Genomic DNA, 18,046 nt, shown 5'->3' with positions numbered 1-18,046 from the left:
TCGTGGCTTATTTTTATGCGAAGTTTCTAAGGCGAGAGTGATAAAACAAAAAACTGTGTGTTCAGCTGTCCTTTTCAAAAGTAGCATTGATTAAAAACTCTCTCCGCTATGATTGTCATCAATATCATCAACAATTTCGTCCTTTAACTTTTAATATTGTTTTGTTTAATATTGTATTGTTCGTCTGAGAGTCATCGGAGAGTTCGTAGACATTATTCGCATTCGCAGATATTATCCGCAGCCGATTTCCTTGAAAACAAAAAAAAAATCAGGAATAGTTTCGAGAGCCTAAAAAAATAAACAACCATGGCCGTAGATAGCACTAAAAAAATCAATTACCTACTGTCACTGAGGTGTTTTGAAATCGACTTTTGACAATCACTAAATGATTAAATTAAAATCAACAATTTGTTTCGTTCGGTAGACTCGCTTTTCCTTGTTTAGTGCTTAAATTACGAAAATCCCTTCAATATTCTAATTTTAAACCGTACAATCCCTTTCTTTTACAATATGATGGTGAGTTTCATCTGTATTATTGGTAAAGGAGATTTTAAACGATGTATTCTAAAAAAAATATTCGCACAGGGGGCGTTGCCGTTGTTAATAGTAAAAAGATAATAAAAATCCGTGCATATCTCGGTTATTATTAATCATATCCAATTTTTATGCTGTTAAAGTGTTCAATTATCTAAAACACTTAGTTTTCTCCGCCATTAAGGTGTATTTTAAACGGTAATTTAGATGTGACGTGGATTGTAATTATATTACAAATTGATTCTTGTTTTCTTTGGTCGAAGTTGAATTTTAAATAACAAACAGGTTTCGTAATAACGTCAAATAACGAGTAGTCCCAGGCACCATTATTATTGCCAAAATTGGATACTTTTCATAATATTAAGTGTGTTTAAATAGCTTGACAATGTTCCATGTGTAGCCATAACACGACACTGGCAGAAATTGCTGAAAGTATCGGCAGATTAGCAGATGCCATTAAAAAAAAACGATTTTTAACATACTGAGAATACTCCTGGAACAGAATATAAATGATTTTTTAATCAATATTCAATACGGGAGTATAATTTTGTTTTTTTCCTCATATAAACATCGCAACGGAAATAGGATAGATGATTTTATGTACCTTTGAGAGCTTCTAATATATCTTACCGTCAATCCTGTACCTCTATTAAGTACATGAATTTTATGATTTGTAATTCAAACGAGGCTTGTCTAGTTAACGGTAGGCAGATCGGATGCTGACGTCCATGGGTGACGATAACCACTCACAATCAGGTGGGCCGTGCTCGTCTGCCTACAAGGTCAATAAAAAAACTTGAATAGGTACACCCACATAAAACGGAAATATCAGATAATAATTTACACAGCAGATCTATTCATCCTTAGTGATATGGAGCCCGTAATACAAATTGTTTTAAATACAAGTGTACATGACATGGCAACAAACGTTAATAAACTTATGATTTAAAAATTATTTTTCATAAAAACAAGCTATTTTTTTTCAGCAGGACTGTGTGGAAGATTCATCGCAGGACCCTTTGTCAACTGTTCCGATCGCTGACCCAGCTCCAGCTACCATGGACACAAAAGTCGAGAAAAAGAAGCCAAATGAGAATGTCTGTCTAGCTGATAATAGTCTTCTGGTAAGTGACTCATATCTTGATTGTTTCTGTAATACAACAATCAGTTCGAAATTGAAGGCTAAAAATACAAAATGGTTTAATGGTAGACGGCGGCTTGGTTCTGCACCTGGCATTGCTGAAGTCCATGGGGGACAGTAACCACTTACCATCAGGTGGGCTGTAAGCTCTTCAGCCTACAAGGACAATAAAAAAAAGAGGACTTGGTGGCTTTCACTATGTTCCTAGAGTACCTCATTAGTACACAGGGTCCTCATAAGTTCTCTTCACTTCACCCTTCACTATAGATTAGTACTAATAATTTATTTATTGCTTTTATTATTGAGGTCTCAATGAAGCACTTGATATTGCTGACATGCACAGACACTATATCTCTAAGGTTGACACTATATCTCTAAGGTCAAGCTTTATAATCCACGATTGGCGATAAAATGGTGTTACCGTGGTTTGTAATCATGTAAAAGTATTACGCTACTGCTTGTTTCGACCATGAATTAATAATGAGTTGCAGTTGGAATGTGTAGTACCATAGAGACTTGTTGTCTTGAATGTCTCTGAATTTTGTTAATTCGAGCCTTACACGGTTAAGTTCTGAGGTGTCCGTCTTTAAATAGTAACAAAAAAAAATAAAGTAAATTAATCTTTCTAATAGGTAGACATATCAGATGCTCTAAGCGAAAAAGAAAAAGTCAAGTTCACTGTTCACACCAAAACAACTTTACCGGAGTTCCAAAAATCAGAGTTCATAGTAGTACGTCAGCACGAGGAGTTTGTCTGGCTACATGACCGTTATGAAGAGAATGAGGAATATGCTGGTTATATAGTAAGATATTTTTGTTATTAATTAAAACTCATTTGTAATGTAAATTACAGTATATATTTTCATTTTAAATTTGTTAATTGCCAAGCTACATTGAGCTAATTTGCCCCCGGACGGAGATCGGACGCCGGGTGTAAGAGTGCAGGGGAGTCGTTTAGTTGGTGGGCCCTAAATTCCTTGGGCCCGCGGTCTGCTCTCAACACCTGCAGATCGTTGAGTCTCACATACCCCGCGCGCCCCCTAGGCGCGGGGAACTCCTAGGAGGTTCGGCCATCGGTCCGAAAAAAAAAAAAAAATTGGCCAACAAAATGTTCTGCAAAACTCTCAATCATTTCATTATCAAATTTCTTTAACATAACTAACCGTATTTGTACACTACATTACTGTTAGGCAAAAATATATTTCTATACATTGAACTATTACAAAGAACTTTTGATTTGAAAAAATTTTGTTTGACGTTATACTTCTGCCTTATAAATCTATGGTAAACTTTATTTTTATAATTCTGTCATCATAGACGTTGTCGTAATATGTTGAGACAGATCTTATCACTTTTAAATGTGTTCTGTAGTGTGTACCAACAAACAGAAAATAAAACTCTGGCTTATATTCTACTACTCTTTTAGAGGAGTACCAATATCTACTTTGATTATATTTCCTCAATGTACAGACACTGGGCTCTACTTGTTTGTTATATGTATTGATACTGATTTAGTAAATAGTCTCAGTGAAGAGGGGTCACCTAAATATTTTTTGCACAGATCCCTCCAGCACCTCCTCGTCCTGATTTCGACGCATCTCGCGAGAAGCTACAGAGACTGGGTGAGGGGGAGGGAGCTCTCACTAGGGAAGAGTTCCTCAAGATGAAGGAAGAGTTGGAAGAGTAAGTGAAGAATTTGGACCAAAAAATGTGCGATTTTGTACCACAAATAATTTATAAGGCTTTTTGGAGGGTTGGTTTTATTTCTTACTAGCGACCCGCCCTCGCTTCGCTTCGGAAACATTAAATTTTAGTATTGATAGCTGACTCCCGCGATGTTACCCGCGGTTATTGTCGTAAAGCGGGTGACGCCGCGGGGCGAAGCTGGTCTAAAAAATATAGCCTAAGTTAGTCTATATATCATCAGCTACCTATCAGTGAAAGTCTCGTCAAAATCGGTTCACCCATTCCGGAGATTAGCCAAAACAGACAGACAGACCAAAATGTATAAAAATATATTTTGATGTATCTATTGTATATATATTTATAGGCATGTAGTAAAAAGCGGTTATTTCCATATTACAAACAGACACTCCAATTTAATTTATATGTATAGATTATTAATGTCGTAACTATAAAGTTATTATATAAGCTGAGCCCTATGAATATGATGGTGCAGAATTCTATGATGACTTCAAAATATTAACAGTGCACTATTCTTGCTTCTACCAGCGAGTACCTAGCGACCTTTAAGAAGACGGTGGCGATGCACGAAGTATTCCTCCAGCGCCTGGCTGCTCATCCGGTCTTCCGCAGGGACTCTCACCTCAGGGTATTTCTGGAGTACGAACAGGATCTTTGTGCCAAGCCAAGAGGCAAGATGGACCTCATTGGCGGACTGGTGAGTAAAGAAATATCATCTTTTCACATTAAAAGTGTACAATTTCCAAAAATATTCGAAATTGAGTTAATTAATATGTGGAATCATTTGGTATCACTAGTATTTTTCTCATAAATACTGTCAAAAGAGCGTAGTTTAGTTTTAGTCTTTTTTTTTAGTTTACCTATATTTTGACTACTATTAACAAAATTAATACAAAATTTTATCTTACTTTAAACGACAGTTAATGTAACTGGTAAAAAATAAAAAATAAATGTTGCAAAGATGATTAATAATTAAACATATCACACGTTAAACCTTTAAAACACTCTCCTGTAAAATTAGTATGTTTTGAGATTATACAGTTTTAATGCGAGAAGACTGTTATGTTATCTGAAGTGTGAAATATCTTGAAATATTATATCCAAAACGCAATTGCATTGGAATAATCAATATTGTTAAACTGGAATTCATAATTAGTTCACAATAAGAGACTGGTACCAACTCATGTAGGCTCACATCTCATCCTACTACTACTGGGAAGACAAAATTTTCAAGAACATTATTTCTATGTAATCAAAAAGAAGTATGTTGGAATGATATGTCCTTCTTCAAATAAGGTTAGAGCTAGACGCTATGCTGCTGCCATACAGGGAGTGAGGGTTACCTACCATCCTGGGTTGTAGGCTTATCTGTCAAAAAAGCTCGTCAAAGTCACTTTTGATATATACAATGTTTAACCTTATATATAAATGACAGGACTTATTTGTTTCAAATTTTTTAGGTTCGGTCAATGACAACAACCACTGATGAGATATACCTCGGGGCGACCGTGCGAGACGTGAACGACTTCTTCGAGCAGGAGACGTCGTTTCTTCAAGAATACTACTCGCACCTCAAGGAGGCAGTCGCTAAAGTCGACCGTATGACGTCGAAGCACAAAGGTGATAATTGCGTGCACAACAATCATTACTTATAAAACAAATGCTAGTTTTATATGCTGTTGAATTTAAAAACGATATCAAAAAGGCTGACATCACATTAGCACCCTTGAAGGGGGGACAATGGACACACAGGCTATAAAGAAGTGAGAATAAAACTCCATAATATGGAGGTTATTGTGAATATTAAAAATTTTAAAGTATTCTTGTCTGTGCTCAAATTTATTATAAACTTTAATATTTAGATCTCAAGACAATGAGCTTTACCCAATATTATTACAAGGACCCCATAAATCAAAACAATTTATATTTAAAGTAACAAAATTTAAATATTTATTAAACATTCTACTCCACTCGTCTCTGTTCCGCTATGCAGAAGTGGCGGACGCTCACATCAAGCTGTCGTCTTGCATAACTCAGCTCGCGACCAGAGAGCAGCCTCCCATGGAGAGGTTCCTCACGAAGGCCTCCGAAACATTTGACAAGTGCCGGGTAAGATTTTCTTTTAACACATTTTTATTAGCTCGTCCCGGACCAAATCTCTTAAAGTAATATTTTATCAGCTTTACGACTTAGCTGAATAGAAGTGTATGTTAAAACTGCACACGTGCCTCCATTGACCAAAATACCAAGGACGATTTCACTGTACTCAATCATAAGTCGATTCCCTGCACCATAAGTAATGCGTTTCGGTTTGAAGGGCAGAGCAGCCGTTGTAACTATACTGAGGCCTTAGAACTTTATATCTCAAGGTGGGTGGCGCATTTACGTCGTAGATGTCTATGGGCTCTAGTAACCACTTAACACCAGGTGGGCTGTGAGCTCGTCCACCCAAAATAAGCAATAAAATGTGGTCCTGAAGGGAATTTTCCACTGCATTATCATGTTCTTATTCAAACAAGGTTGAACTGTATTTGTCATTGATGTCCACGAACCACTGCCTGTCACTCGGAGTGATTACGTAAGCCACTCCTTCTTCTATCTAGTGCACGTATGTTGATCAACCGTTTGTGTTATCAGAAAATCGAGGGTCGCATGGCGTCCGACCAGGATCTGAAGCTGGCGGACACTCTCCGGTACTACATGAGAGACGCTCACGCAGCAAAAGCGGTGCTCGTGAGGAGACTCAGGTAGACGGCTGTTTTTTCCTTGATTGTGTGGGAGAATGGTCTCGTGCTTCCGGTGAAGAGGTCGTTGGAGCCGGACCTCCGTTTGCGCGCAGGAGTTGGATGTGGATACTGGGGGTGTTGGAAGCACGCCCGGTTGGGGATCACCGTACTGCCTGCTTCTGCGGCGAAGCAGTCGCGCGATTTAAAGATGTTCTTCGTAGTTTGTTTTGCTGCTTATGTAGAGTCCATAGACATCTACAACGTAAATGGCGCCACCTACCTTGAGATATAAGTTTTTAGGTCTTGAACAGTACAACGGCCGCCCCACCCTTCAAAAGGCACTACAACTTCACGGCAGAAATAGGCAGGGTGGTGGTACCTACACGCGCGGACTCACAGGAGGTCCTGCCGCCAGTAATTACGCAAATTATAATTTTGCGGGTTTGATTTTTATTACACGATGTTATTCCTTCACCGTGGAAGTCGATCGTGAACATTTGTTAAGTACGTATTTAATTAGAAAAGTTAGTACCCGCCTGCGGGATTCGAACACCGGTGCATCGCTATATACGAACGCACCGGACATCTTATCCTTCAGGCCACAACGACTTCATTTGTCGTCTTCGAATGGATCGTTATTCGATACAACTGAGATGTCGACCTCATGTCTCAAGGTGGGTCACAAAGTTGTGACGTCAGCATAAATCTGAACGATGACCTAATGCCGAATATTACCTCGTTCAGGTGCTTAGCTGCCTACGAAGCGGCCAACAGGAACTTGGAGAAGGCGAGAGCGAAGAACAAAGATGTTCACGCTGTAAGTGTAATATTGATGTACGATAAGGGGATGGGAGGGGAGGGAGGGAGGGATGCTGTCAATGTCAGTGTCAACTGTCGAAATGTTCCTCGGGGCTCTTGTATGCAAACTTATCTTGTAAATTTCATTAAGCAGTTCACAATATGGTCTCATGATTTTATTCCTGTCTATGGAGGGTAGAAGTAAGGAGTACCGCATTAGGAAGGGGGGACAATTTGAAAAACTGTCCACTTGTAAATAGCAAGTTGTTGTCGGAAGAGTATAATTAACTAAGGTGACATGTAATAATAATTATAATTGAGGTGACATCTGTCATGTACTTATTGTCAATTTGTCAATATTTTGTATTGATGATCACTTTTTTGGTGCAACTAAATAAATAAATAGCGGTGCTGTAGGAAGTGGTAATGATAGGAATACAGCAGTTTTGAACAAAGTGAAGTGTGTCGGATTGAAAAATGTAATATTTTTCATTATATGCATAGTAAAAAATTATGCAGCATTTGAAATCTCAACAATTTAGTTTATTATTGTTTAGGTAGGAAGTGTTTCTTTCCAAACTTAATTTATTATTCTAGTGTTATAGTTTATGGCGCTGTTTTTTAAATCCATCAACTTGCTACTGTGGCGCCACCGTAATTGACTCCCTTATACACTGACTGTAACTTATTTGAGACCTTAGAACTTATATCTCAAGGTGGGTGGCGCATTTACGTTGTGGATGTCTATGGGCTCCAGTAACCACTTAACACCAGGTGGGCTGTGAGCTCGTCCACCCATCTAAGCAATAAAAAAATAAAAAAACTGAGATTATGTTCATTACTTCTACCCTCCATCGTTTTATGACAGCTGTCACAGTCACATAATATATGTAATAATTTTCCTACAAAAGGAAACCGTCAAAGAAAAAAGCCTAAAAAGTATTTAATTAAAAAATAAATTTAATTTTGTTTGAATTTGAAACGGTCATTACATTCTGTGTAAGGATTGCAATTATCACACCTTCTTTTTCTTCTGAACACCTTCCTTTTAAGCTTCCTACACCGCGCACGATTTCTTTAGTTTTAATTTCAAGAACATTAATACAAGCACTTCTTGAAGTGAAACTTCTTTAGGCGCGTTGAAAGTAAAATTTACCTCGCGACAGATTCGTTACGGTTAGAGAGAAAAGATACAATTTAGGAAGAGCGAGAGTGAGAAAATAGATAGAGCGTCTCGCGAAGCAGTCGACAGTCGAGAGGGGGAAAGGACAAAGCGAGCTAGTTCGTTTCTCTTATACACAGCGTTCCTTATTACAAGAGAAATATGATTTAAGGATGAAAAATGCAGAAAGCCGTAATACTGCACATCGCAAAAGAAGTTTCACTTCTTTCACGTTTATCAAATTTCACGCGCACCATTTTATTTTTATATATACATGATATATATTTAAAACACCGCTATTTTGTTCATGCGACACAGCCGCTGGAGGTGCAAGAGGTAAATATGTTCTATTTGTTTACTATGTGATTAATATGAATTAAGTCTACTTCACTTAACACTTGATGAGATGTGAAATCGTTAGAGATAAATAAGATAAAAAATAATGTGGGTAGTTTAAAAAAGACACACAAACTTAAACAGCAAACTGAACTAGTGGTGCAAGAGGTAAATATGTTCTATCTGTTTACAATAATATGAATTAAGAATTTACTGGTGGTAGGACCTCTTGTGAGTCCGCACGGGTAGGTACCACCGCCCCGCCAATTTCTGCCGTGAAGCAGTAATGCGTTTCGGTTTGAAGGGTGGGGCAGCCGTTGTGACTATACTGAGACCTAGAACTATATCTCAAGGTGTGTGGCGCATTTTACGTTGTAGATGTCTATGGGCTCCAGTAACCACTTAACAGCAGGTGGGCTGTGAGCTCGTCCACACATCTAAGCAATAAAAAAAAAAAAAAAATCGTTAGCGCACCACTATAGCGATAAATAAGATAAAAAGTTATGTGGGTAGCTTAAAGAAAAAACTTAAACAGCAAATCGAACTACTAATTAATTTTATCTTTATCCTGTCGATATTTGTCAGGATATTAGAGTGAAGTTATAGAACTATTGTATAGATGTTGGTCCTGACGCGCGCGCCAATTTTCAAGTCAATCGGACAGCCTGTGAAGTCCGTGGACATCACGTTCAAACATTCCGTTACATACACAAGCTAATAGAAACATGTTATAAACACTCCTAAATCAAGAATAAAATTTGATTTGTAAAATACATTTAAATTAACTGCTAAAACTGAGACCTTAGAACTCATATCTCAAGGTAAATGGCGGTAGAATGTTGTAGATGTCTATGGGTTTCGGTAACCGCTTGTAGATATAACGACGAAAGGAAGATCTTCCACCGAGCGGGTGATATTGCTCGGTAGACCGACGGTCCAAGTGTCGTTCGAAACTTGATATATGCGAGCTTATCTTGAGATTAGCGTTAGCGAGATTCAGGCATTTGTCAAATATCTTGTGTTATATGATGGCTACCGCCACACACATAACGTCAATCAGGTGGGCCGTGAGCTCGTTCACCCACCTCAGCAATAAAAAATTATTATTATTATCTATACTAATATTATAAAGCTGAAGTGTTTGTTTGTTTGAACGCGCTAATCTCAGGAACCACTGGTCCCTTCGATCAATAATACTACTAGATTCGCGATTAGCGCTTCAAAAACGGCCCGAAAAATAAGACCACAAATAAATTTGTGGTCTTATTTCAAATTAGTATGGTCCAATCATAGCCAACACTAAGACGTCAAAACGCTGCAATGCGCGTTCAAAAACTGAGTAAAAAACCACCGTAACACCAAGGTTTTGGAAGGAATATCTTTTTTTGGTAAATTTATATTATTAAGTGTTTTTCATAAAATAATAAACACAATTATATTGTAAATAAAACAGAATTTACGAATATTGTAATTGTTTGGCCAATGTTTGCAACAAGGCACCAACTATTGTAACAAACATCACCTATTCTTGGACAGGGAATGCATAGAGTAGTTTTGTTATTTTATAATGTTATTTTTGTTTGTAGATTTCCTAGTAGCCCCTTGTCGCTGTGCACAATGGATATATATTGTCGCGAAAGAAAGAGAAGAAATATAGAACCCTTATAAAAATTCTAGAATTGTTCAATGGTGGTGGCAAATCAATGCAAAAAAGTATTAAAAAAACTTTATATGTATGTGTAAATATTTTAAGCGTATATGCTGAAAAGGATTTGTTTTCTGGGGGAAACGAACACAGCCATAAAATAAGCCTAAATTAAACTGATTATAGAAAAATTCATTGATATAAGATTACATTATATTTGTAAAAAAGAAACCGCTCATATAAAAATGACTTCTAAAAGACAGCTTTATAACAAACTGAATCTGTTTAAAGGTAATTAAACCTACATTATTGTTTTAATTACTTCTGTATAAAGAATACGTGGAAAACATGTTTCGCGTTTCCTTTCATATTTTTTTTACTTTATTCAATTTTATTTTTTATCACCTATTTGTTGTAATAGCGGCAATGTAAAATATTATCTACTACTTTTTTCAATCGGTCAAAAATAGTTGCGACCATACAAAACAAACCTAAAACAAATATGTATATTCTGCAACTCTATGTCTTTCAATACTTACTGTGTTCTGAGCATTGAAATGTAATACCAAGAACTACATCTAGTTCCACAATACAATAAGCACGAAATTTTAAACAAATATTTTTAACCTTATAAATTAGGCTTTAAGTATCATTTTAGAATAAATATTTTTGTACTGATGACTTTTTATGTTCAAGTGACATTTTAAATTTATTCCATAATATTCTTTTTCTGACGAAAGGACCTAAATACATATATTTTGCAATGGTAATTAAACTTTATGTTTAAGTTTTAAGGTTTATAATAAACTGAAGTCGTTAACATTATTAAACTTTTTTCTAAGAAATGAAGATGTTTTCGTGTCTGCAAACGTGGCCACTGGAGCGTCTTATTTTTGTTCCTGATCCTTAATCTAGTACTATTATTGATCGAAGACTGGTCCGATTTGAATTGAAAATTCTTTCAGTGTTAGATTGCCCATTTATTGAGGAAGGCTATAGGCTATATAACATCACGGTAAGACCAATACAATTGGAGCACTAATAAGGAATGGTATTTAAAATAGGTTTTTTTTATTTATTTATTGCCTTTGTAGGCAGACGGGCATACGGCCCACCTGATGTTGAGTGGTTACCGTCGCCCATGGACTTCAGCAATGCCGGGGGCAGAGCCAAGTCGCTGCCTACCGCTTAATACTCATAAATAGCTTCTTAATATTCTATAATACAAAAATATTTTCATTTTCTACGTAAATGAAGTGAGGGGTAAAATTTAGCTTTATGCCAAAGTAACTTCCACGCGGACGAAGTCGCGGGCAAAAGCTAGTTATTATTATAAAGTTTACTTACCTCCTCCTCGTTCAATCAATCGCTCATAGTTGAGCATCGTGATGCGCACTTCTGAGACCTTTGTTTGTTGATCTGTAGCCACTTATATCGGTCAGTGGCGCAGTGAAGTCCCTCACTCAGTCTCTTGTCCAAATGCATGGATTCTTGACCACTTCATCTTTTTTGGCTCCGACCTCTGGATCGTCTTCCATCCTTCCCGTCATTATGAGTCCCTCCAAATTGTCAAGTACATTTCAACGATTTCAAATCCGATCTCTATTCGCTTTCATCATCGGTAATTCTATTTAAAAATGGATTATCCGGCAAAAGCCTAGATTATTTTTAGTATAGTGTGAACCTAGTGTGACAGTTGTGAACCCAACTGAAAATAAATTACAATAACAGTGTCAGTTTGAATGGCTCGGGTGGTGCAGTAGTTAGCAGCTCTGATTGTTGCGCCGAGGGTCGTGGGTTCGATTCCCGTATTTAGCAAACATTCGTGCTATGAACAGGTTTGTTTTTAATATCTATATCTGAGTCGTCTATTATCAAAGGTGGCAATCTGTGCATTTGGACAAAAAAATGTTATTGATATGTCAATACAGATTGATTTGAATATAATCGTCTCCTTCAAAGAATACGGTTCAAAAGCTGCATTAAATAAAGGTTAATACTTAACCTGTTATTTATGTAAGATGTCGTTCAGAAGAGTTTTGTGACTGCCAATGGAATACAAAGTCAATAATTCGTGTTTCTGATTTACCAATAAAAAGTCACATTGCCGGCTTTGATAATAGTCGACTCATCTCTAGTGTTCGTTTCTCTATCGAATTTCCACCAAAATCACTGGCACCCCACTATTGCAAATTCATGTGACATCTTTTTTTTTTTTTTTGCATTTTTTAATTAATTAATATCACTAGTATTTTGTTATGTTCCTTAATCTCGCGTATTTCTGACGTATCGAATACTTTAACGGAGTCGTTGTACAGGGTGGCCCATAAGTCCTTTGATATGAAAAAAAATTTATTAAAATAAAACTAATTACATTATGAATTAAATTTTTATTTACATAAAAAGCTTAAAAAACGGGAATTATTTTTTGAAAATAACATCTCCTAAATGTAATCCGTTGCGATCACGGCACTCTTGCAAACGACGTCTAAAATTGTCGATGACTGCGCGGCACGTCACTGCTGAAATGCTTGTCATTTCTCTGCGGATGTTTTCTTTTAGGGCCTCAATTGACCGTGGGTTTGTGTCGTATACTTTAGCCTTAAGGTAGCCCCACAAAAAAAAATCCATCGGGGTCAGATCTGGACTACGTGGAGGCCAGGAAATGTCTCCTCTCTTAGAGATAACTTTGCCAGGAAAAAGTTGACGGATAACGGGCATAGCAGTGTTAGAGGTGTGAGAAGTGGCCCCATCCTGTTGAAACCACGTCCTGGCATTAAAGCCTGAAAAGTTTTGCAATTCTGGTATGAAAAACTCTTCGATCATAGCCAGATATCGCTCCGACGTAACAGTAACTGCGCGCCCTCTGCCATCCTCAAAGAAGTAAGGCCCTAGGATACCATGGGCTGACATAGCGGCCCAAACAGTCACTTTCGGACTATGTAAGGGCTTCTGATGCTTAAGTTTTGGATTGATGGGGCTCCAATAGCGGCAATTTTGTTTACTAACATGCCCGTTAAGATGGAAATGAGCCTCGTCAGAGAACATTATATTATTGAAGGAAGTAAACCGATTCAACATTTCATTCGCATAATTTTGTCTTTGAATACCGTCAGTTTCCTTTAATTCTTGAACCAACTGAATTTTGTAAGGGTGCATATGTAAATCTTTCTTCAAAATCCGTTGTAACGATGTCCTGGATACGTTTAATGCTCTGGCGCGCTTACGAGTTGACTGTGTCGGATTTTCGCGAATAGACTGTGTCACTGTGTCTATGTTTTGTTCCGTACGTGACGTCCTTGGGCGACCCAACCGCGGTTTATCTAACGTCGAACCGGTCTCCTCGAACTTAGTAACCCAGTTCTTAATCGTTTGAAGAGTTGGAGTGTCGTCAAAGTTGTGTAAACCTTTGTGTTCTCGAAATTTACGCCGCGCAACGGTTGCCGAATTGTCGTTTTTATAAAACTCGCGCACACAAAACGTACGGTCCGCTCCGGTAAAACGCTCCATCGCGACTAAATTCCCAGAAACCGAAGTTACTCCCCCCGCTTCCCCTGCACCGCTCACGCGCGCCCTGTTCGTTTTATTCAAATTTTACTTTTCAAAGGACTTATGGGCCACCCTGTACATGGACGTTTGAATATTTTGCGAACTACCGTCAATTTTTATTTAAAAAAAAAGAACGATTTTTACCTTTGTCAGACTAACTAAAGGAAGCTAAAAATACCAAAGGAATAAACAACTAACAGTATTTTGGGAGGCTTATACGACGAAAGGAAGATCTTCCACCGAGCGGGTGATATTTGCTCGGTAGACCGACGGTCCCAATGTTGTTGTTCGGAACTTGTATATATGCGCTTTATCTTGAAAATGTCGTAAGAGAGATTCAGGCATCTGTCAATTATCTTGCGTTGTATGATGGCTACCCGCCACAGTATATTGAAGTTTGACGGTTTCATCGACTTGGATTTTCATCTGCACGCTATCTGCCTGGAATCCTCCCCAGGCGTTAGATGAGCGCCAACCATCTTCTCTATAACAGGCTTATTTCAATTACAATGGCCCCTTGCGGAATTATAACGAAATAAAAATATAAAAGTCGATTTGTTTGTTCGTCCCTATGAACTGCGAAACGACTAGAACGTTATCAATGACAATTTCAGGAAATCTTCAGATTATGTTAGCGGTTGATTTTCGGAAGTTTGGTAGCGATCAAAGTCAACTCGAAGATAATAGCCGGGAAAGCGGCCGGGTTTGTGGAGAGTATTAAGCGGTAGGCAGCGGCTTGGCTCTGCTCCTGGCATTGCTGAAGTCCATGAGCGACGGTAACCACTTACCATCAGGTGGGCCGTATGCTCGTCTGGCTACTCGGGCAAAAAAAACATATTAAGACATTCTAGTATATATTTAAAAGATACATACAAATCTGTGTATTATTTTAAGAATGTTGCTCAAAGGAACAAAATTTACTATGTTTTTCAATAAATGATTTAAAGCACAGATGCGGATAAAAACGTTTTGGGTGTTTTTAAACGTGATTTAAATCCATTCCAAAGCGTCGGATTGAATTGAAACATCCCACCTTATAAAAGACCGATTTTTGCTGTCGGTGTCCGTGAGCCTCGGTGACCCTGTGCCGTGAGGTGATCGTCTTCCTTTCAAAACCACGTTAACGGTATATTCTCCTCTTTATATCTTCAATAGGCAAGAATTACAAACGCGTGATCAAATCGTAAGAGGAGGATAGACTTGATTACTCGAAAATTCGGCCTGATCCACTTGTCGTATTATCTGCTTCCAGGCCGAACAAGGTCAGGCGGAGGCGTGCGCTAAATTCGAGCAGCTGTCCGCGAGAGCCAGGGAGGAGCTCATCGACTTCAGGACCAGACGGGTGGCCGCCTTCAGGAAAAGGTTTGTTTATAACATTCGGAGCTGCTTGTGGTAATGGCCTCTTGTTTTTTTTTTTATTGCTTCGATGGGTGGACGAGCTCACAGCCCACCTGGTGTTTTAAGCGGTTACTGGAGCCCATGGACATCTACAACATAAATGCGCCACCCACCTTGAGATATAAGTTATAAGGTCTCAGTATAGTTAATTCAGAAGAGATCGCTAGTTGCACGAATTGGACCTACCTGTTGACTGATTCTAGATGTTGTTTTGGTGTACAATAATGTATAGCTCCCTCTCTTTCTTTCCCTCCCTTTCTCGCTTGCTTCCCTTGTGAGCCCGCACAGGTAATTATACTCAGCCTATTTCTGCTGAGAAACTTGCGTTCCGGCTTCAGAGGGGGGTTGGGAGGGGGTCGTATTAAAGAATTTACCTCATGCATCAAGGTGGTGATGGCGTTATGTACGGATGTCTACTGGCGTTGCTATTCAATTTACGTCAGGTAAATGGGCAGTGAGATTGTGTTTATTGAATTTAGTTATAAAAATCTCCCGCGATTTGTAGACTTGAATTTCGGATTCGGCATTGAAATGAGCTTCATGGTTTTCCCGAGTGTTACGACATGTCCTTCTTCAAACGAGGCTTGTGGAGATTGCTTAACGGTAGGCAGCGACTCGGCTCTGGCATTGCTGAAGTCTATGGGCGACGGTAACCACTCACCACCAGGTGGGCAGTATGCTCGTCGTCTGCCTACAAGGGCATTATTTTTTTTTATTTTTTATTTTTTACTTTAATTGTTTCAGCCTTATAGAACTAGCGGAATTGGAGATAAAGCACGCGAGGTCACAGCAGGAGTTGTTTAGGAAATCACTTCAAGTGCTTAGGGAGTGTCAGTGAACTGAATGCGGCTTGGAACGAAAATATCGGAAATTCCAATTCGAAGCAGGCAATAATAACCCTTATCTCTTTGCCTGTAAAGTCTATATTTCAAATCGTATGTCTCGGATGTGATAAGGTAATTTTATTTTATGAAGCGTTAATGGATTCTGTGTGATCAGTGTTTTTAACGTTCTCGATAACGTAAAAGTTAACGCAAATTTGTATGCAGTTGGATCAGCGCCCCTAGCGGCAAACGTAGGCAAACGTTGCAACTCCATACAAATTTGAGTTAACTTTCACGGTATCGAGAACGTTAAAAAAACTCGTACTAAGCACACAGTAATGAAGTCAAAATACGTAGGTCATTCCGTTTTGGATGTCATTCATTGCGGGTTCATTTCTTAAGATAAGATGTTCAGGCTCATTATTATAATAATATTGTTATGAATTCCTCTTGTTTAGTATAATTATCACCATTTATTTTATATAGTTATATAGGAGTACCCTGTATAATTGTAACTTTAGTCATCAGAAAGGTCATGATGTTGGTACCTTCGATGATAAAGATTCTCATTTACAAAATATGTATATGCAAAAAAAAAACTGTAGGAGATACAGGTTTGGTTAAAATTTTAATATTGAGCATTTTAAAACCTTTTTTTTATATATTTCGTAAAAAAGACGTAAAATGGGTCATCGGTGAAAAAGATTTCACCTTTCATTAAATAATGGATTAAAAATTATAGTCTATAAGTCGAGATTCCATTAGTGTTTATCAAACAATAACAAAAAAACCTACATGCAAAAATATGTCTTATGTCAAAAGGGGATAGTTCAATTCTCTGCGTTAAATAATTTTTAGTGCCTCAAATTACCTTCTACATACTTAGAAGCAAATCTATTCCTAGTTAAACTTAATAAGAACGGACTTGGTTTTAAAGTTGGCAATACATATTATAATGGAAGTGTTGCCAGATCATTCATTTTTTTGTGTAAATTACATTTCTGGATGTAATGTTTTAGATTTGTATAATCGTGCTTTTGTTTATGATAGTTTGGTTATCACTCGTTTTGGCTATGCATTTAAAATGTAAGTAAGATCTAAGTGTTATATATAAATATATGATCAAATATAATTTGTTTGTTTTATGTCTACCTCTGTGAGTTTGACCTTTTTTGTTATTGTTCGAGGGCCGAACCTCTTAAGAGGCCCCAGCGTCTTGGGCATGCGCTGGTTATTTGGTACTAGACGGTCTGCAGCTTTTGGGACCAGACCGCGGGCCCAAGGATGGTATTTAAAGCTCTACCTACTAAACGACTCCCTTGCACAGTCGCCCAAGCGTTTGATCTGCTCGAGGTCAGAACCAGGACGGAGTAAAGATGTTACCGCGACTCCCCAAGAGTTGACTGGTGGTATCACCTCTCGTGAGTCCGCACGGGTAGGTACTACCATCTGTTTCTGCCGTGAAGCAGTAATGCGTTTCGGTTTGAAGGGTGAGGCAGCTGTTGTAACCATACTGAGACCTTATAACTTATACCTATCTTAAGGTGGGTGGCGCATTTACGTTGTAGATGTCTATGGGCTCCAGTAACCACTGGATTGCTGATAGCACACCGCGCGGCCTTGACCTGCACATGTGTTCTGTGTACTGTCTCCACTAGATCCTGGTGCGATAGCATCGGATCGGTGCGAGGAGGGAAAAGCTCTCTCGTTCCGGGAGATTGGTCGACTCGCAGAAGTCGAGCATCGCCTTCCAGGACGCGTCACTGCCGAGCATCGTAACCATGACGGTTGACAGCTACAGGTCCTCTCCTATGACCGCGACGAGGGCGACGCGCTTCGCCGCCCCTGATGCTCCAACCTTCAAACCGAAACGCGTTACTGCTTCACAGTAGAAATAGACAGGGTGGTGGTACCTTTTTGTATTGCATAGATGGGTGGACGACCTCACAGCTCACCTGGTGTTAAGTGGATACTGGAGCCCATAGACGTCTACAACGTAAATGCGCCATCCACCTTGAGATATAAGTTCTAAGGTCTCAGTATGGTTACAACGGCTGCCCCGCCCCTCAAAACCGAAACACATTACTGCTTCACGGCAGAAATAGGCAGCGTGGTGGTACCTACCCGTGCGGACTCACAAAACGTCTTACCATCAGTAATTACGCAAATTATAATTTTGCGTGTTTCTTTTTCGTTGTATAGTATGTTATTACTTGACCATGGAAGTCA

At 38.5% G+C, this 18,046-nt stretch overlaps 2 protein-coding genes across 8 annotated transcripts in view; both read left to right on the top strand.

Annotated features, from left to right (window-relative positions):
* The window catches only part of LOC114244176 (uncharacterized), a 223,716-nt gene that overhangs the window by 101,350 nt on the left and 104,320 nt on the right, over nucleotides 1–18,046 (top strand). The window lies entirely within an intron of this gene.
* Snx6 (sorting nexin 6) lies at nucleotides 25–16,949 on the top strand. Of its 6 annotated transcripts, none has more exons than XM_089737272.1 (12): nucleotides 25–516; nucleotides 1,524–1,658; nucleotides 2,308–2,478; nucleotides 3,237–3,358; nucleotides 3,908–4,076; nucleotides 4,840–4,999; nucleotides 5,373–5,488; nucleotides 6,017–6,126; nucleotides 6,850–6,922; nucleotides 8,384–8,401; nucleotides 14,848–14,957; nucleotides 15,738–16,949. In XM_089737272.1, exons 1-12 carry the CDS (start codon nucleotides 511–513, stop codon nucleotides 15,829–15,831), a joined length of 1,284 nt encoding a protein of 427 aa, XP_089593398.1. In that variant the 5' UTR covers nucleotides 25–510; the 3' UTR covers nucleotides 15,832–16,949. The 6 variants fall into 6 exon arrangements, with proteins under 6 accessions (XP_089593398.1, XP_089593401.1, XP_089593397.1 ...); XM_089737271.1 differs by having other exon boundaries at nucleotides 282–516; nucleotides 1,521–1,658; XM_089737277.1 differs by lacking the exon at nucleotides 25–516 and adding an exon at nucleotides 602–732.

This window comes from Bombyx mandarina, chromosome 23 (assembly GCF_030267445.1).
Source record: "Bombyx mandarina strain Sakado chromosome 23, ASM3026744v2".
Lineage (NCBI taxonomy): Eukaryota > Metazoa > Arthropoda > Insecta > Lepidoptera > Bombycidae > Bombyx > Bombyx mandarina.
Note: the sequence above shows the minus strand (reverse complement) of the source record. Positions and strands in the feature narration are given on the sequence as shown.

Bases quoted from the DNA above. Each gene is read 5' to 3' on its own strand.
- Snx6 (XM_089737271.1), top strand. The intron at 3,359-3,907 runs GTAAGTGAAGAA...TGCTTCTACCAG, and splicing joins ATGAAGGAAGAGTTGGAAGA to CGAGTACCTAGCGACCTTTA. The intron at 6,127-6,849 runs GTAGACGGCTGT...TACCTCGTTCAG, and splicing joins GTGCTCGTGAGGAGACTCAG to GTGCTTAGCTGCCTACGAAG.